Source organism: Anomaloglossus baeobatrachus, chromosome 3, assembly GCF_048569485.1.
Source record: "Anomaloglossus baeobatrachus isolate aAnoBae1 chromosome 3, aAnoBae1.hap1, whole genome shotgun sequence".
In the NCBI taxonomy this organism is placed as follows: domain Eukaryota; kingdom Metazoa; phylum Chordata; class Amphibia; order Anura; family Aromobatidae; genus Anomaloglossus; species Anomaloglossus baeobatrachus.
Window position 1 is genome coordinate 224381487 of NC_134355.1, and position 21738 is coordinate 224403224.

The window sequence follows — 21738 nt, forward strand, 5'->3', positions numbered from 1 at the left end:
CAAACTGCTGAGGTTTTGACCTCTACTAAGAGAACCATGACAAATTTTACAGATCACATAATTTGGGCGATCTTTTTCTATGTCAAAAAAGGACCAGGCTAGGCAAGGCTTAGAGGCCATGCGACCTGATGATCCACCCCGAATAATGCTCAGAGGCAGAGTGGTGGCTGAGGATGCAGTTGTAGACGTGCTACCAGTACTCCGACTCTGTCCAGGAAGGCGCAAGGTAACTTTGTCATCAGTTGCATCCTCCTCCACCACCTCTGTTGACCTCCTCGAGTGCCTGACTGGGTTGACAGTAGGTGGGATCTAGAACTTCATCATCAATTGTTGTGTTTGCATTCCCCTCCCCCTCTGACCGAGCCTCTTCTTGCCCTGACCGAATATTTAAGTTGTCATCCCAATCGGGTATCTGAGTCTCATCTTCATCAGTATGTTCCTCATTGTCTATAACCACAGGTGTTACAGTTTGTGACAAAGGGTCAACATTATGCTCCGAAACTTGGTCCTCACGGCCTGAATCAGAGTCACAAAGGTTCTGGGCATCACTGCAGACCATTTCCTGTTCTGTACTCACTGTAGCTTGGGAGCAGACCTCTGATTCCCAGGCTATAGTGTGACTGAACAGCTCTGCAGACTCAGCCATCTCAGTTCCACCATACTGTGCAGGGCTGATGGAGACTTCAGAGGTGGGAGAAAGCAAGTTTGATTGGGATGACAACTCAGAGGACTGGTGTTTTTTGGATGCGGTACTTGAATTGGCTGAGAAGGCACTTGTTGGACCACTTGAGATCCATTCAAGCATTTTCCTTTTTTGCCCATCATCTACCTTTGTTCCTGTTGTTTGTGTCCGTAAAAAAGGGAGCACATCGGATTGTCCACGGTAAGTAGTAGACATCTTACTTTTGCTGGTAGATGGTCTATCTTCAGCAGATGTTAATGGAGCTTTGCCACCTTCCCCACGGACAAAACCTTTTTTGCCTTTTCCACCACGCCTCTTCCCCTTTCCACCAGCATCTGTCATTTTGCCACTCATGTTGATTGCGACAAGATTGTGGACTGACAATGTGGTAGTAAAAATTGAGAGGTGGTATAGATTGCAGTGGTGGTCTAGCTTTATTAACAGCAGAATAATAAAGAATAAATATCCCTGACAATGCAACTACGGCCCTTAAACTGGCAGCAAAATTTGCTAGTATAATGGCTTAGTTATAATGAGTTGGAGTGTGCAATGCAGGCAGACGTGCTCTGCAAATGTCTTTGCACTAGTGTGACTATAGCAAAGTCCAATAGCCACGTTTAGGATGCCACTAGGTACACTGAGTGTTTGCTAGTATAATGGCTTAGTTATAATGAGTTGGAGTGTGCAATGCAGGCAGACGTGCTCTGCAAATGTCTTTGCACTAGTGTGACTAGACAACAGTCCAATAGCCACGTTTAGGATGCCACTAGGTACACTGAGTGTTTGCTAGTATAATGGCTTAGTTATAATGAGTTGGAGTGTGCAATGCAGGCAGACGTGCTCTGCAAATGTCTTTGCACTAGTGTGACTAGACAACAGTCCAATAGCCACGTTTAGGATGCCACTAGATACACTGTGTGTTTGCTAGTATAATGGCTTAGTTATAATGAGTTGGAGTGTGCAATGCAGGCAGACGTGCTCTGCAAATGTCTTTGCACTAGTGTGACTATAGCAAAGTCCAATAGCCACGTTTAGGATGCCACTAGGTACACTGAGTGTTTGCTAGTATAATTGCTTAGTTATAATGAGTTGGAGTGTGCAATGCAGGCAGACGTGCTCTGCAAATGTCTTTGCACTAGTGTGACTATAGCAAAGTCCAATAGCCACGTTTAGGATGCCACTAGGTACACTGAGTGTTTGCTAGTATAATGGCTTAGTTATAATGAGTTGGAGTGTGCAATGCAGGCAGACGTGCTCTGCAAATGTCTTTGCACTAGTGTGACTATAGCAAAGTCCAATAGCCACGTTTAGGATGCCACTAGGTACACTGTGTGTTTGCTAGTATAATGGCTTAGTTATAATGAGTTGGAGTGTGCAATGCAGGCAGACGTGCTCTGCAAATGTCTTTGCACTAGTTTGACTAGACAACAGTCCAATAGCCACGTTTAGGATGCCACTAGGTACACTGAGTATTTGCTAGTATAATGGCTTAGTTATAATGAGTTGGAGTGTGCAATGCAGGCAGAGGTGCTCTGCAAATGTCTTTGCACTAGTGTGACTAGACAACAGTCCAATAGCCACGTTTAGGATGCCACTAGGTACACTGAGTGTTTGCTAGTATAATGGCTTAGTTATAATGAGTTGGAGTGTGCAATGCAGGCAGACGTGCTCTGCAAATGTCTTTGCACTAGTGTGACTAGACAACAGTCCAATAGCCACGTTTAGGATGCCACTAGGTACACTGAGTGTTTGCTAGTATAATGGCTTAGTTATAATGAGTTGGAGTGTGCAGAGGACAGGAGGGTACAGTGGCAGGATTGTGGGGCTCTGGGTAGAGGAATGGAAGCCTGCCTTTCTATTCCCTCATAATAGGGAAATGCAGGGAGGAAATCCCTGACCTTGGCTACACAGACGCTGTCGCTGTTTTCAGGACCTGTCACCTATGGCTCTGACCCTAACGGTTTGAGCCCTTAAAAGGACTGCTAGAAAGTGCTATCCCTAAGCTGTCCAGCGCTGTGTATGGAGCGCATACAGCTGTATCAGCGATAGGACAAAGGACGGAGCTGCGACAGTGATGTCTGACACCAAAGACGCAAAAGAGATAATGGCGTCCTGGAGGAAAATGTCCGGTTTTATAATGCAGGGACATGTGACATGGACATCCTATCACACATGCCGTTGCTTCTCTGGCTAAAAGTCCACTTAGCTGTGTGTGTGTCTGGGATTGGCTGATATGCTGGCCCGCCCCACTACACGCACGCGCTTAGGGAAGGAAGACAAGGAAAAAAAAAAAAAAAATGGCGATCGCCATTATAGAAACAGCAGTGATCTGAAGGCGCTGTTCACGCACACTATACACTGAAATGTCATAATAGTATGATTCACAGAGTGACTTACACTATTACAGCGGAAACCAAGCTAGGAATTAGCTGTTTTTTTGATGCTAGAACCGTTCTCGAACGTTTCTAGAACTATCGAGCTTTTGCAAAAAGCTCGAGTTCTAGTTCAATCTAGAACAGGCCCCAAAATCACTCGAGCCTAGAACTGGAGAACCTCGAACCACGAACCGCGCTCAACTCTAAACTTCAGGTGGAAGACACATGCCACCTACAGTGAGCCAGTGGTACTGCAGATCCAAAGGAAACCTAGCCCAGTGGATGAGCAGAGCCTGTGCTCACTAGCGCCGCTGGCATCGACTCCTCTCCCATCACCAGCATTATCCACGGCAGGAACACGGTGTCGCCTGGCGATCAAAGTAGAAGTCCCTGGAGCAGACTCCGGTGGGGACATAAAAACTTAGTAATGGTAAATATCTTTGGTACATTATTAGCAACAGTGCAGTTACCAAAAAGTAAATTAATCAAGCTCTGAGAAAATGCTATATATGCTGATATGAAAAACGGACGAACTCCAGGTATAATATAAATCTTATAAGCAGAGATGGAGTAAAAAGTCCAGAAATTGAAATATCTTCAAAAAATACATTTTTTTTATTAAACACTTACAATATACAAATACATTCAAGGTAAATATATAGAGTTCAAGGTGCAGACAAGATGCATAGTATGTCAGTCAGAAACTTTCCCACCACTGCATAGGTATGACTTGAATATGTGATATGACATTAGTATAGCATATAGATTATAGAAAAATCTACCAAGGAAATTGGACCTCATTATAGTTAAAGATTGCAATGACCCCATATAACCATTATGGAAAAACAGAGAAAAAAGGGGATCTATGATGCTCATACATAACAAGGACAAGTAATTTGTCACAAAAGAAATTCCTTTAAGCTGTTTTTTATTTGAAAAAAGCCAACCAAGTAAATCTATTAGAATAACCAAGGTTATAGCATACTAATATGTATAGACATTGGTGGTGAAGTGGCACGTGGAGACCTACTTGCTGTCAGAAAAAGATGGGGGGCGCCGATCCTACAGTGTGGGACAGATCCCGACACATGTTTCGCTCATGGTTGTTTTTAAGTGAGTGGCCCTGTGATTGACCTTTTCTACATTTCAGTGTTAATTTTTTGACCTTTTGGCTTATAACTTTATCAGGATTTTTGTGTCATTTTTACTTGTGAGTATGACCCTAGGCCTTGTTTTCAGGGGGATGCTTTTTCTCATGTGGGACTTTCTTTTCCTCCTTCCTACCTTTCCTATTTAGTAAATTATATATATACCATATTTATGAACTGATTTTTACTTCAATTGCCACTGTTCTGGCTGTTATTGTGCACCTTTTTCGAATAAAAAGTAGCTCAGAGCAATTTCTCAGAGGAATTAATAAATTACTTATCCTTGTTATGTATGAGCATCATAGACCTCCCTTTTTTCTCTGTTTTTCCATATAGATTGTCAGTGTCAGACAAGAATTGGTGTATGTATATATTTATATATATATACTAGCTGTAGTACCCGGCATTGCCCGGGATAGTAACTGTCTCTCTGTCTCTCTCCCAGTCTCTGTCTGTGTGTCGCTGTCTGTCTGTCTCTCTGTCTGTCTCTTTCCTTGTCTGTCTGTCTCTCTCTATCTCTGTATCTGTCTCTATGTGAGTGTCTGTCTGTGTCTCTCTTTCCCCGTCTGTCTCTATGCCCCTCTGTCTCTATGCCCCTCTGTCTCTATGCCCCTCTGTCTCTTTGCCCCTCTGTCTCTTTGCCCCTCTGTCTCTTTGCCCCTCTCTTTTTACACCTCTGTCTCTGTGCCCGGCTTTCTCTTTGCCTGACTGTCTCTTTGCCCGGCTGTCTCTTTCCAGGGCTGTCTCTTTCCCGGTCTGTCTCTTTGCCCAGTCTGTCTCTTTGCCCAGTCTGTCTCTTTGCCCGGTCTGTCTCTTTGTCCGGCTGTCTATTTCCAGGGCTGTCTCTTTCCAGGTCTCTCTTTGGTTGTCTATCTCTCTGTCTCTTTCCCCGTCTGTCTCTGTCTGTGTCTGTCTGTCTGTCTCTTTCCCCGTCTGTCTCTATCTGTCTGTCTTTTTCTGTCTCTCACTCTATCCATCTCCCCACCGACATCTTAGTACCTCACACATAAGCTTCTTATACTAACAGTTTATTTTGTTCCTATAGCAACCACTGACAGTTGCTATTTATAGCCTGCAGCTCCCATCTCCATTCAGTTTAAAAGAAGCAGGATTTTTGGAGAGTAAGTGTAAAGCGCGAGGTTAAATTTTCCCGCCCAAACATAGTCTATGACGTTCCCTGAGTCACATGGGGTGTCTGTGCAAAATTTCATGATTGTAAATGCGATGGTGTGGATTCCATTTGCGGACATACATACACACACACACACACACACACACATACATACACTCAGCTTTATATACTAGATATATATATATATATATATATATATATACACAGTACATACACACAGTGTATATATATATAATATATATATATATATATATATATATATATATATATATATATATATATATATGTGTGTGTGTGTGTGTGGGTTTAGCATATTGCATAAACTGGACACAACATATGATCACCCAGATCAATGTGTCCCAGCTAAATGCTCTGTAGATAGTATAAAACTCCCCACTTGTATTATAAGGTTGAATGGCCTGTATAAAAAAAAAGGTATAATGCTAATACAAATAGCGCTCAATGCCTTGAGCACAATGTCACTCACCCATTCTGTCCTGCTCTGGGGGGAGAGGGAAAGACAACCATGGGCCCTGATGTGCATTTCACGTAGGGCTTCCTTAGGTGGACATGAGGAATCCCTATGCGAAATATACGTTGGGGCCCATGGTAGTCATTCCCTCTCCCCCCAAGCAGGACAGACTAGGTGAGTAACATTGTGCTCAAGGCATCTATGCTTATAGGATTTATACAAAAAGGTATATGTATAAAAAATAAGGACTAGCAAAGAGATGATGTCTTGGATGAAATTACATTAAACTCAAAGGTAAAATGACAAACCAGAAGTAAGGTTGTAAGCTTAGGTAAAGTTGTAAGGTTAATATCCACAATTAAACATATGCAAAAATAGTACATACATAGCAGCATAGGACTTGTAAAGGTAAACTGACGTCTATCTCCTCAACAATTTACTGACACACAATCATGGCCAAAAGTATTGGCACCCTTGAAATTGCTTCAGAAAATGAAGCACGGTGTTTCTCTCAGAAAATAATGTCCTGTCATACAGATGTTTATTTATTTTATGTGTATTGGAACAACACAAAAAAGTGGAAAAAAGACAAATTGGACATATTTTCACACAAAACTTCCAAGAATAGGCTGCACAAAACTGTTGACACCTTTCCAAAATTTTCGGTAAAAAACTTTGTTTCAAACATCTAATGCTCATTCAAACTCACTTGTGGTAAGTAACAGGTGTGGGCAATATGAAAATCACACCAGAAACCAGATAAAAGGGGAGATGTTTTCTCAATGTTATGATCCAGTACCGGTATTCCCCGCTCCAGAGTTTCCCAGACCCAGCCTGGTCATGTCAGTTAATTGTTAATTCCCATCAGCCTTGTTCCGGTTTCAGGATACAGTATATCTGGGCGCTGCACCAGCATTCCAGTGCTGGTTATAATTTTGCTCTGCAGCCTGTGGCTGGCTCTGGTGAGATTTCTGTTAGAACTGACTCCTTGTTACCGTGCCCTGACCTGTACATTCCCCCGTTCAGATGTCTGTCCCAGTCCCTGACTTCCCACTCCTGTCAGTTGTTTACCCATCCTGGTTCATCCTCCTTCCCGTGTTTGTGTCTTCTCACCCTCTGGTCTTGTCTTCTGTTGCCTGTGGCCTTTGTGTTTCCCTCCACATACCTGAACTCCCGACATCCGTTTTTCTGACCTGATCTTGATCCTCCCTTTGCAGTGACTTGACTTCCTGGCTATACCCTGACTACTTAACAACTCTATTGCCCCCCGGTGGTTGGCCTGTGAACTGCCAGCTGAAGTTACTCTGCTGTACTTCAGCCTCCTTTGTGTTACAGTGTTGCACATTGTTACAGATGAGATCAATATAGAGCTTTTTGGTAAAGCACATCATTCTACTAGTTAACAAAAATGGAATAAGACCTACAAAAAAAAAAACGCAGTACCTACAGTCAAATATGATGGCGGGTCAAATATGTTTTGGGGTTGTTTTATTGCCTTTGGCACAAGGTGCCTTGACTGTGTGTAAGGCATCATGAAACCTGAAGATTACCAAAGGATTTTGGGTCGTAACATAGTGCCCAATATCATAAAGCTGTGTTTGCGTTTAGGTCATGGGTATTCCAAGAAGGCAATAACCCTATACCTACTTCAAGAAGCATCCAGAAATGGAAGGAAACAAAGCTCTGGAGAGTTCTGAAGTGGCAGCAATGAGTCTGGATCTAAATTCGCTAAAAATCTCATTTTTTTTTTATTGTAGTACAGTTGGAATAAATCTGTGAATTTTCACTTTTTATATGATGCATGCTAATTTCAGATCGTGCTGGCTCCCCTCTCTCTCTGTTTGGTCGTAGTTATGCTACAAATTCTGGTGGCCGGTCACCACCATGCCATGCACGCCTGATTTTGGTTTGCTATGTATTCCTCCTGTTGGTAGCTGTTCAGATTCAGTTACCTCACCCCTTTCCACAGGCAATGCTAATTAAGCACCATCTTGGATCTGGTCCGCCTTTATCAATGGTTGCTGTTTGGCACTGGGAGGATCAGTTCTGATATAGTCCTGGTATGGTGCAGAGCTTGCTCCACATGCTGGGACCTGGGCTGGTCTATATCCACAAGTGCCTTTTTTGCAACATAGAAGCGGTTATATACAGGTTACAGGTATGTGTGCTCTATTATGGTTCTGCTTTTAACTTTATCTAGGAGGCCGCATGGCACATGAAATACAGAATGTAGAGTAGGACCCCCCTATTGAGATTTGCCGTGACGTTGGCAGGGGTGGCTCAAAAAATTGATCAATTATTTGCTAAAAATCTCATTTTTTTTTATTGTAGTACAGTTGGAATAAATCTGTGAATTTTCACTTTTTATATGATGCATGCTAATTTCAGATCGTGCTGGCTCCCCTCTCTCTCTGTTTGGTCGTAGTTATGCTACAAATTCTGGTGGCCGGTCACCACCATGCCATGCACACCTGATTTTGGTTTGCTATGTATTCCTCCTGTTGGTAGCTGTTCAGATTCAGTTACCTCACCCCTTTCCACAGGCAATGCTAATTAAGCACCATCTTGGATCTGGTCCGCCTTTATCAATGGTTGCTGTTTGGCACTGGGAGGATCAGTTCTGATATAGTCCTGGTATGGTGCAGAGCTTGCTCCACATGCTGGGACCTGGGCTGGTCTCTATCCACAAGTGCCTTTTTTGCAACATAGAAGCGGTTATATACAGGTTACAGGTATGTGTGCTCTATTATGGTTCTGCTTTTAACTTTATCTAGGAGGCCGCATGGCACATGAAATACAGAATGTAGAGTAGGACCCCCCTATTGAGATTTGCCGTGACGTTGGCAGGGGTGGCTCAAAAAATTGATCAATTATTTGCTAAAAATCTCATTTTTTTTTATTGTAGTACAGTTGGAATAAATCTGTGAATTTTCACTTTTTATATGATGCATGCTAATTTCAGATCGTGCTGGCTCCCCTCTCTCTCTGTTTGGTCGTAGTTATGCTACAAATTCTGGTGGCCGGTCACCACCATGCCATGCACGCCTGATTTTGGTTTGCTATGTATTCCTCCTGTTGGTAGCTGTTCAGATTCAGTTACCTCACCCCTTTCCACAGGCAATGCTAATTAAGCACCATCTTGGATCTGGTCCGCCTTTATCAATGGTTGCTGTTTGGCACTGGGAGGATCAGTTCTGATATAGTCCTGGTATGGTGCAGAGCTTGCTCCACATGCTGGGACCTGGGCTGGTCTCTATCCACAAGTGCCTTTTTTGCAACATAGAAGCGGTTATATACAGGTTACAGGTATGTGTGCTCTATTATGGTTCTGCTTTTAACTTTATCTAGGAGGCCGCATGGCACATGAAATACAGAATGTAGAGTAGGACCCCCCTATTGAGATTTGCCGTGACGTTGGCAGGGGTGGCTCAAAAAATTGATCAATTATTTGCTAAAAATCTCATTTTTTTTTATTGTAGTACAGTTGGAATAAATCTGTGAATTTTCACTTTTTATATGATGCATGCTAATTTCAGATCGTGCTGGCTCCCCTCTCTCTCTGTTTGGTCGTAGTTATGCTACAAATTCTGGTGGCCGGTCACCACCATGCCATGCACGCCTGATTTTGGTTTGCTATGTATTCCTCCTGTTGGTAGCTGTTCAGATTCAGTTACCTCACCCCTTTCCACAGGCAATGCTAATTAAGCACCATCTTGGATCTGGTCCGCCTTTATCAATGGTTGCTGTTTGGCACTGGGAGGATCAGTTCTGATATAGTCCTGGTATGGTGCAGAGCTTGCTCCACATGCTGGGACCTGGGCTGGTCTCTATCCACAAGTGCCTTTTTTGCAACATAGAAGCGGTTATATACAGGTTACAGGTATGTGTGCTCTATTATGGTTCTGCTTTTAACTTTATCTAGGAGGCCGCATGGCACATGAAATACAGAATGTAGAGTAGGACCCCCCTATTGAGATTTGCCGTGACGTTGGCAGGGGTGGCTCAAAAAATTGATCAATTATTTGCTAAAAATCTCATTTTTTTTTATTGTAGTACAGTTGGAATAAATCTGTGAATTTTCACTTTTTATATGATGCATGCTAATTTCAGATCGTGCTGGCTCCCCTCTCTCTCTGTTTGGTCGTAGTTATGCTACAAATTCTGGTGGCCGGTCACCACCATGCCATGCACGCCTGATTTTGGTTTGCTATGTATTCCTCCTGTTGGTAGCTGTTCAGATTCAGTTACCTCACCCCTTTCCACAGGCAATGCTAATTAAGCACCATCTTGGATCTGGTCCGCCTTTATCAATGGTTGCTGTTTGGCACTGGGAGGATCAGTTCTGATATAGTCCTGGTATGGTGCAGAGCTTGCTCCACATGCTGGGACCTGGGCTGGTCTCTATCCACAAGTGCCTTTTTTGCAACATAGAAGCGGTTATATACAGGTTACAGGTATGTGTGCTCTATTATGGTTCTGCTTTTAACTTTATCTAGGAGGCCGCATGGCACATGAAATACAGAATGTAGAGTAGGACCCCCCTATTGAGATTTGCCGTGACGTTGGCAGGGGTGGCTCAAAAAATTGATCAATTATTTGCTAAAAATCTCATTTTTTTTTATTGTAGTACAGTTGGAATAAATCTGTGAATTTTCACTTTTTATATGATGCATGCTAATTTCAGATCGTGCTGGCTCCCCTCTCTCTCTGTTTGGTCGTAGTTATGCTACAAATTCTGGTGGCCGGTCACCACCATGCCATGCACGCCTGATTTTGGTTTGCTATGTATTCCTCCTGTTGGTAGCTGTTCAGATTCAGTTACCTCACCCCTTTCCACAGGCAATGCTAATTAAGCACCATCTTGGATCTGGTCCGCCTTTATCAATGGTTGCTGTTTGGCACTGGGAGGATCAGTTCTGATATAGTCCTGGTATGGTGCAGAGCTTGCTCCACATGCTGGGACCTGGGCTGGTCTCTATCCACAAGTGCCTTTTTTGCAACATAGAAGCGGTTATATACAGGTTACAGGTATGTGTGCTCTATTATGGTTCTGCTTTTAACTTTATCTAGGAGGCCGCATGGCACATGAAATACAGAATGTAGAGTAGGACCCCCCTATTGAGATTTGCCGTGACGTTGGCAGGGGTGGCTCAAAAAATTGATCAATTATTTGCTAAAAATCTCATTTTTTTTTATTGTAGTACAGTTGGAATAAATCTGAATTTTCAATTTTTATATGATGCATGCTAATTTCAGATCGTGCTGGCTCCCCTCTCTCTCCATTGAATACCTGTGGAGAGACCTTAAAATTGCTGTTTGGAGAAGGCACCCTTCAAATATGAGAGACCTGGAGCAGTTTGTAAAAGAATAGTGGTCCAAAATTCCAGTTGAGGTGTAAAAACTTTTTTGTTTGATAATTATAGGAAATGATTGACTGTAGTTATTTATTCCAAAGGGTGTGCAACCAAATATTAATTTGAAGGGTGGCAACAACTGTGTCTGGCTTTTTTTTGTGGTTTTGTGTGAAATGTCAGAATTGCCTTTTTTTCTGTTGTTCTAATACACACAGGGGAAATAAACATGTGTATAACAAATCATGTGTAATAATTCATTTTCTGGAACTATTTTAAGGGTGCTAACATTTCCGGCCATGAATGTAGTGTCATCTGTCAACAGATACGAATCCTGTCAAGGGAAATATTATAACAGAGGCTGTACAAAGATTCAAAATAATTCCTATGTAAAGAATAATACATACAAAGTGACACGGGTCATGTAAAAATGAATAAGCCTTTAGCTCCTAAATAATTATTTGACATAATGTTGTATGTTAGTAGCCATGTATCTTCTGGAGGGTAGTGTAATGACAGAAAACCTGTGCCTGATTCTAATATACAGAGAAGTGAATAAAGAAAAATACCAGTATGAAATAACTCATAGTAAAGTCAAATAATATTGTGCAATGAAAGCATTGTGGCAAAAATGCCTTCAAGTGTAAAGATATGTGTTGTGCAAAATAAGTATGACTTGACATCTCTCATATTTACCAAAATATACACCAGCAGAAACCTCCTGAAGTGTGTTTCACCACGTGGCTGTGCCGACTGGGTTACTGGACCATGTGGAAGTGAGTCCACTGGATCAAGGTACCGTTCACTGACCTGGGGGAGCGGGCTGTAGCAGCCACTGAGTCTTTACTACTGCCACCGAAGGTGGTAGCAAGTACACATGCTGGTAAGTGTCCGCCCGGAGGCAGCCCTGGAGATCCTAATACCTCAGCAGCTGGTTCCACTGGACGAGGGTCTGGACTGGTTGGTGCAGGTAGTAGCAGTCTGGTGGAAGGTGTTTGCAGGAGCAGGGATAGACAAATGCACTCAGACTGGAACACAGGCACTAGGCGGAAACAGAAGCAGAGTCAACACTAATACTGAGTGCGGAACAGCATGGGGGACCTGACAACTAGCACAAGAAACTAAGCTACAGGGACACGTTGAACAGCTACCTCTCAATGGGGGAGGATGCCTTAAGTACCCGGTGGCTGCAAAAAGTCATAGGAGGAACATCCGGGTTGGGTGGTGCTGGCCCTTTAAGAAGAGGGAAGAGCGCATGCCCGCATCCTAGTGTGCATGCAACCTATAGTTAGCCTCATATATTAAATACAGCGTGTCCCTGGGAATGAGAGATCCTATAGACAACAATATCAGGTCCACAAAGCAGATGTACGTATAATCATGCTCAATTTATTAAATATTACAAAAACATACATATAAAAGTGTGACAATACATATTATTAGATAAAGGCTACACGGATATGGAAATAGGGGAAAAGTCGCACTACTAAGGGTGACTAAGCGAGACCAGTGCAGTCCGCAACCACATATATAAAGGCTGATTTCCTGCGGGCTATGATTAACACTGAGAGTGCTGGTGGTGTCAAGTTATTCACGGTTTATTAGAAATTACCAACACTTGTACATCTGTAAACAGTAGAGATGCACATCCACTCAGCAGTCTCTAAAGCAATCTTCTAATGTGCCCATAATATGATACAGAACTTTTCTGGTAAGTTACCTGCAGCCCTGTGTCTAGCGGTAAGCACCTGCTCGTATAGCCACTCCCACCTTGACGCGCGTTTCACCGCTTCCGGTTTCGTCAGGAGGCATGTCAGAGATGTAGTGTGTGCCTTAGATATACTGCATGGAATTTCTTGCAGCTGATGGTCAATTACCGGTATCGGGCGCTCCGAGCGTCATGATGAGCGTCCCATGGGTGAGTCGCACTGCGAGCACGTCATCAGTCCACGTGACCGCGTGTCACACGGTACGCGTCCCTGTGACGTAGAGTGTCCATGGAGACCGGACCGAAGTCCCGCCCCCATGTCACTCGCTCTAGTGGCGCGTCACCCATGGAGTCTGCACAGCGCATGATCTCAGAGCGGCCCCCGGATAACTTGGTGAGTGGAGCCCTGGCCACACGGGTAATAACTTGCAGTATGAAAATGCATATTAGATCATATTAAAACGTGATACACACACACTGTAATGGCGTACGTCATATATGAGCATAAATACAATGCAAAAGTTGAACTGCACTTATTCATATGCATATAAAGTGACAGATCTCAATCACATGCTCATAGCAAACGTATTGCGCCAACCTTCTATAGAGCCATCAGCAAATATAAACAGATATCCACAGTTATATGTACACATACATCACGCGGTCTGCAACCCCGTGCGCACATGCTGTATATTGTTAGATATCCAAACTTCCACGTGTGAATGTGTCCAGTTGGGCAGATAGTATCTCACAAATCATTAAGTTTCTTTATATAAATGTCCTGTCATCTAGATGTCAGTGTTTTGGACACATGCACACGCGGAATATCCGCAGTATGGGAAGCAAGCAAGCCAATGTCAAACAAGGCCTGTCAAGCACCCCCAAATCAAAAACGCAACATGCGCACAGCACGCTACAGACCCACGTGACCATGTCGCCCATTTGTCGCCCTCACCATATGCCCAAACACAGAAACAATCTTTTTCACTGCAGGAAATCCCACATGATACATAGTTTGTATTTATAAGCATATAATGAGGGCCACATACTAACCAGAGATAGGCATAATACCAGGCATCAGGACATGTCCAATTGCATGCCCCCGCTGCTGTGTCCAATCTCATTGGCAACAGAACATATCCGCCAAAAACCAGCCCAACATATGACTTAAATGCACATATAGAATATAGGGTGTATTGATGTCGCCGATGCTCCTATCCGTCGTCATCTTGACTGTTGTCAATTAGGGATCAAGATATATTATCGATCATGCCCACTTCACTGTTCATATTCAGTCCACGTGATGTCATGTTAGGCTACCAAATCAAACGCTGCAATTCCATGAAAGGCACAAAGAGAGTGTCGGGGAAAGAAAAAGGAGAAATAAGGAGAAATAAAAGAAGAATTAAAATACAGATACAGTGTGTACAACTTAAAATTCGCGCTACGTTGGTAAGAAGGGTTTGAAACTCAAGGCCTCATTGAGACCAATGGGCATTACAGTGTCGAGGACCACCATCCATTTTGTCTCCTTTTTTAGGAGTTCTGTCCTATAATCACCCCCTCTCGCACCCAAGCTAACGTGGTCTATACCCTTGACTCTCAGATCCTTGGGGTTACATTTGTGGTAATTGAAAAAATGCCGTGGTATAGTCTTTAACTCGCTAATGTCTTTACACCCTTGGGCATTCACAATGTCCCGAACATGTTCCAATGTTCTTACCCGTAGCTGTCTAGTGGTCATCCCTACATAGATTTTTTTGCAGGGGCAACTAGCATAGTAAATTACCATATCAGTTTTGCATGTTATATTGTGCGTGATGAAAAAACATTTAGACTCTGCACTATTCACAAATGTGGTACTCCTCTCTATGTACCTACATGCAGTACAATTGCCACATTGAAAGCAACCCCACTTAGGTCCCTTCTGAGTAAACGGATTTTGAAGTAGCGGGACATAATGGCTACGGGTAAGCAGATCTTTTAGATTTCTCGATCTACGCCAAGTGATGGATGGGTGAACTGTAAGGTGTTTGGCCAGATCTTGGTCAGCCAACAGGATCCCCCAATGTTTTTGAAAAATATTTCTTATGTCATGCCATTTGGTGTTGAAGTTTGAAATGAATCTGACAGGTTGTAACTCAATATTGTCCCTATGTGACATAAGCAGTGTCTCTCGTTTACTGTTCAGTGCTCTAATGTAACCCTGTTTGATGTTTTGAGGTTTATACCCTCTCTCTTTGAGACAGGTACTGAGTCGAGTGGCTTGGGCCTCAAAGTCCACCTCCCTTGAACAAATCCTGCGCATACGCAGGAATTGTCCTGTTGGTACTGCCTTAATTGTTTGTGGGTGATGAGAGGAGGATGCGTGCAAAAGTGAGTTAGTTGCTGTGCTTTTACGAAAAACATCTGTCACTAAGCCGCCATCCTCACCTCTAGTTATTGAGATGTCCAAGAATTCCGCTTTGTCATAATCATATTTAGATGTAAGTTTAATATTCAGCTGATTATCATTGAGTTGTTGTAAAAACACTACCAGGGATGCCTCAGAGCCCTGCCACACAAATAGAATGTCATCTATGTACCTGTACCATGACACCACTGCATCGAAGCCCTCTATGGATTGCACAACCTCCCGCTCCCACAGCCCCAGGAAAAGATTTGCATATGAGGGCGCGCAAGTCGCCTTTATATATGTGGTTGCGGACTGCACTGGTCTCGCTTAGTCACCCTTAGTAGTGCGACTTTTCCCCTATTTCCATATCCGTACATCCTAGTGTGCATGTGTGAGCCCCGGGACCCAGACGCGAGAGCAGGAAACACAGAGGAGGAGACAAGAGCGGGCCATCGGTGCTTCAGCACGGAGAACCACAGGGATGCCGGGAGGCGTGTGGGGGACACCCGGGAGCTGCGGACGAGGGATAAATCAGTGAGTGGGATGTGACGTTGGCACTCCTGGGCAGGGAGTGCCGTTGGCATGATAGTAGCTTTCTCTTATGTAGCCAAATGGCGAAACACGTGTCAGGGGGTTTCTCCCGATTTACATTTTGTTAAATATGAGAGATGTTCTGCACAAATGTGAACTGCTTGCATAGCCTGAATATGCTTACCATGTCCAGCAGCATCTCCTGTCTATTCTCCCCTCAAGCTCATCTGCGATTTGATTGATTGACTGCTGGCAGTGGATCTTGATGATTTATGGCAAAACATTCATTAAGCAACCATTAATAACTTCATTGATATCATATCAAGGCGTCTAAGTGCGTGTATTTCTGTGCTTGGCACTCATACCCGATACTGAATAAATTAAGATGTTTTAAAAATGTTATTTTTTTATCATATACATTTCATTAACATGTTGTGATTTTTATAATTTCATGACTTTTGCCCCTGATTATAAAAAAGCCCATTAAAATCCAAAAGGAAAAATATCTAGTCATGTCTAAACATTAAATCAAACAGGTGACTGGTAAGTTGGTGCTATGGTTGCTCTAAGGGGTACTTTGCACGCTGCGACATCGCAGGCCGATGCTGCGATGCCGAGCGCGATAGTAGCCGCCCCCGTCGCAGCAGCGATTTCCTTGTGATAGCTGCCGTAGCGAACATTATCGCTACGGCAGCTTCACATGGACTCACCTGTCCTGCGACCGTCGCTCTGGCCGGCGACCCGCCTCCTTGCTAAGGGGGCGGGTCGTGCGGTGTCATAGCGACGTCACACGGCAGGCGGCCAATCGGAGCGGAGGGGCGGAGATGAGGGGGATGTAAACATCCCGCCTATCTCCTTCCTTCCGCATATCCTACGGAAGCCGCAGTGACGCCGGTAGGAGATGTTCCTCGCTCCTGCGGCTTCACACACAGCGATGTGTGCTGCCGCAGGAGCGAGGAACAACATCGGACTGTCGCATCAGCGTAATCATGGATTACGCCGACGCTGCACCTATGATACGATTACGACGCTTTTGCGCTCGTTAATCATATCATCGAGCCTTTACACACTACGATGTTGCATGTGATGCCGGAAGTGCGTCATTTTCAATTTGACCCCACCGACATCGCACCTGCGATGTCATAGTGTGCAAAGCCCGCCTTAGTGTTAATTGAGTACCATACTGTATTTTAGAATATTTTGGGTCATCACTTATATCAATTGGAGTCTTAGATAAATATGTATTATGTGGATATATGGCATAAAAATTGTAATGCATTTCTGATTTACACTACTTCATCATTGTATTCCAGAAAATTCTTCAGAGGAATTTGGATTTCGGAAGAATGCAATGAAACATTCACAGGAGATTGTGGTAGGTTGTAATAAGTGAACATTTCGTCATTTTTCAAAATGATTCTCATTTTTACATTTATCTCAGTACTGGTTACTTTTACTATTATTTTGTTAACTAGAAGAAAGAAATAGAAATGTTTAGTTTTTATTCGGATTTAATGAAAGAACATCTGTTAGCAGACCTATGCTGCCCATATATAGGTAGTTAGGGAAATTGTGAAAGGCTTTCTAATTGCAAAGAACATACACTGGAGATGAAAATTAGAGAACACACAATGTCCTAAATGTTAGTCATTGTGTACTCATATGTTAATATATTTTAGCATGAGTAAACTAGCAGTATTTTAAGCTTATTTCATAAACTGAATTTATTACAAAGCACATAATAAAAATGTAAATGAGATAAGTGAAAAAGAACACTGATCAAAATTAGAGAACACTTTCATCCGGCGGCAGGTTTTCCAGAGGAAGGTCAAAGGGATGACCCTATCAGCCATAGAAGAGAAGTTGGTCATTCCAAGTCTGTGATTTTTAAAATATTACATCTTTACAACATCACAAACTCTTTAAAGTCCCCCCAAGAAGGCTGGTGACCCTCGAAAGACAAATAAAATAGAGTACAGGATAGTGCAAAGAATTTTCATGAGTAATCATTTCAACACTGCAGCTTGAGTTACTCGGCAGTTTAGCACTGAACAAAGTAAGGATCTGTCTCGTCATACAGTGTCACAACGTTTAACACTAGAAGTCCCAGGAATTTCGAGCTCCATAGGGTTTCAATGGTAGAAATGTTATGACCCCTCTCTGGGACTTCTAGTGTTAGGAGCATTTGGACTGAAAACCTCTCATTAGCAGAAAGAACCAAAAGCCTAGACTCACCTTTGGTGAAGAGCATGTTGTGTGGACAGAGGCGAAGTGGTCCACAATTCATTCTTGAGATGAAAGCAAGTTTAATTTATTTGGGACTGAACATTTTGTTCATCGACAAACTTGGGAAAGACTGAACCCAAAGTGTGTTATGAAGTCAGTGAAAGGTGGTGGAAGAAGTGTCATGGTTTGGGAAATGTTTTCTACAGTAGGCGTTGTACCTCTTATAATGGCAGAGTGAATGCAAGTGTGTATTAAAACCTTCTTCAACAACACATAGTTAATACTTGCGTTCATCAATCAATCAGCCAGCAATTTTCATGCAGGACAATGCCCCCTGTCACACAGCAAAATGGGTAAATCAGTTCCTTGAAACAGAAAACATTGAAACAATGAAATGGCCAGCCCAGAGTCCTGATCTAGATCCAATAGAAAATCTCTGGAAAATCCTTGGTGACAAAGTTATTGCCAAGAAACTCACAACGGTCAAAAAACTGTGGAAGAGACTGGGAAAAGAGTGGACCGAAATCACACCAGAGCCGTGTGAGAGACTAGTGATGTCCTGTGGCCGCAGATGCGCTGAATTCATTCTAAGCAAAGGCCTGTAGACTGCCTACTGATTGGTGACTGTTGTTACCTTCAGATAATGTAGTTATAATCTTTCTCTGTACCACAGTCATTGTTGTTCTGTAATTATGATCATCACGTTTTGGGCAATATAAAGGGTTTATGTTGTTGATACACTTTGGATCTTTTGTAAAACACTGTTTTACACTGTTCATGGTGTACCTCTTATAAAAAAACCTTCAAACGTTGATCAATATAGATTACATTATTTTAAAAAAAAAAAAAAAAGCTAGCAAGTGATCATACATTGTTCTCTAATTTTGGTCTCCGGGGTAGATGTAAATAGTGTCTGCTGTCCGCATTCACTTTGGCTTCTTTCTTCCTGGCTTGGGTTGATCGGTAAGGGCTTATTCAGACGTTAGCTATTTTTCTTGTGCTCAAAAAACTATCCAAGCTTCATCAGTGTTTTTTATCATATTGTCATCATAGGTATGTCAGTGTGCAGTTTTTATCATCAGGCTTTGCTCACAGTTTCATCAGTTTTTCTTAGATGATAAAAAGAGATGCAGGTTTCTCAAGCTTCTCATATCATAGACTCTATGAAACTATACAGGACACAGATGCCATCTGAGTGTAGTCGGATTTATTCTCATATTGAGCAATTTCAGACAAGTGTTTTTTCTTTTGTGCTGACCACTCAGTCTGAGAAAAAAAACGACATATCAAATATCCCATAGACTATCATAGATACAAGAACTATTTGTGGAAAAATACAATTAGCACTCATGCGAGAAAAACTGACATCTGAATGAGCCCTAGATCTCATGTTACTTGTGTATAGCAGATATAGTAAGAAAAACCTGAACTTTATTTCATAACATAAATGCTGTAAAAGCAACACCACCAAAAGGATAGGGGTATAGTACCTCATTTTTTTCCACTGCACCCCTCCTCATTCCAAAAAATCCGTCACCAAGTCTTTGACACCTAGTCTGAGCGCAGCCTAATGTACAGACGGGGACCCTGATTTCAGTGATGTGTCACTTACCGAGTTGCTTGTTGTAGTTTTGATATAAAACCGTTTAATAAGTAGGAGATTATCACTATATTATTAGTGCTGCCATGTTTATGTTCTCTGTATATCTCCATCCTCTGTATATCCCCACCTATGCATAGTGCTTACAGAAAGCTGTCAATCAGTGTTGTGGATGGGATTACACAATGTTTATATAGTACTAAAGTACTAAAGGTGCCAAGGGTAAGTAACAGTGTCTCTCATAGAAACCCTAACTTAAAATATCAAACTTTATAAGATTACTCTTAAAATGTTTAAATCACACAAAAACACATAAATAAATAAAACATTTTATGATATTTTAAAATCCACAGTGAAGAAGGGGGAAACACAGTCCCTAGAATGAACAACTCCCTCCTGGGCATTATCTGGCAGCAGAGGTTGGCACCCTGATATATGAAATGGCGCCCCCACGCACTGACAACTGTCCCTAACCTTATCCTGTAAACCCCTGCCAAAATAAGATAGAAGATAGATAAAGTGCAGTGCATTAACCAGAAAGTGAGTGATATTAGTGCAATCGGCAGGGCATACAATTGATCCATATTAGGTTATAAACCTCCAAACATTTTAAGAGTAATCTAATAAAGTTTGATATTTTAAGTTAGGGTTTCTATGTAAGACACGATTATATAAACATTGTCATTTCAATTTGTATTCCATAAATCAACAGAACACCTGAAAAGCAACTTTGTAGTATATTGTATTAGACAAATTTGCTTCTTTCTCTGACAGAATTGATCAGTCATTATCAAAATTCTCAATTCTGAGGTAAAATCTGTATTCAGTGAAGACTTTCTCATTACTGAGAGGAGACGGCAGTTCTTACTGATGAGATGCTATGATGACTAGAGGAGGGAAGAGCTAGAGGCAGAAGGAGGAGCTATAGGAAGAGCTCCGCCCCCTCCTCCCTCTTCTATCTACATAGAATCTCATCAGTAGCAGTTCTCATCTCCTCTCAGTAATGGGAAAGTCTTCACTGAATACAGATGTTACCTCAGAATTGAGAATTTTGATAATGACTAGTGATTAGCAGACCTGTGAATGTTCAGGTTCCCTTGATTTGGTTGAACTGTAGTTAAAAGTTCCAGTTGGTACCCGAATTTGATGGCAAACCCCATAGAAGTCAATGAGGACCCAAACTTTTGTGCTGTAAAATGGTCATACTAAGGGCTAGGGGGCTGCAAAAGAAAGCAAAAATATAGTAAGAGCAGGACAATTGTCATGCAAACAAATGTGGTTAGGGAAATGAGTAAAAATTACATAGAATAAAAAAAAATAATATTAATCTTGAACGCGAAGTTGGAGGTTCAAGTGGAGTGGATGGTACTCAGTATTTGTACACCACTTCTGGTGGGGTGAACCACACTTAGGGGTACTTTACACGTTGCGACATCGCTAGTATCAGCTAGTGATGCCGAGCGCAAAAGTACCCGCCCCCGTCGCACATGCGATATGTGGTGATTGCTACCGTAGCGAACATTATCGCTACAGCAGCTTCACACGCACACACCTGCTCGGCGATGTCGCTGTGACTGCCGAAATATCCCTCCTTCAAGGGGGAGGTGCGTTCAGCGTCGCCGCAACGTCACTAATCGGCCGGCCAATAGAAGCGGAGGGGCGGAGATGAGCGGGACATAACATCCCGCCTACCTTCTCCCTTCCGCATTGTTGTCGGGACTCAGGTAAGGAGATGTTTGTCGCTCCTGCGGGTTTACACACAGCGATGTGTGGACCTGCAGGAACGACAAACAACATCGTACCTGCGGTCGACCCGACATTATGAAAATGACCGACGCTACACAGATCACCGATTTTCGACGCATTTGCAATCGTTTATCGTCGCACAAAGGATTTACACGTTGCGATGTCGTTACCGGCGCCGGATGTGCGTTACTAACGATGTGACCCCGACGATATTTCGGATGCGATGTCGCAGCGTGTAAAGTACCCCTAACAGTTCTCTTCAGAGCAGCGTCCACCACCCCATAGCCGGTCAGTGTCATATATGTGGCAGATAGACAAACGGCAGTGGAATTCTCTTGGACAAACAACGCAGAACAGTTTATTTGATCTTCC

At 42.7% G+C, this 21738-nt stretch overlaps 1 protein-coding gene across 2 annotated transcripts in view; it reads left to right on the forward strand.

The window, feature by feature from the left end:
- Window positions 1-21738, forward strand: part of FMN2 (formin 2) — a 2161480-nt gene that overhangs the window by 278823 nt on the left and 1860919 nt on the right. For both annotated transcript variants that reach the window (XM_075339745.1, XM_075339746.1), the window contains exon 4: window positions 17108-17169. In XM_075339745.1, the coding sequence (XP_075195860.1) occupies window positions 17108-17169 (62 nt within the window). The remainder of the gene's footprint in view (window positions 1-17107; window positions 17170-21738) is intronic.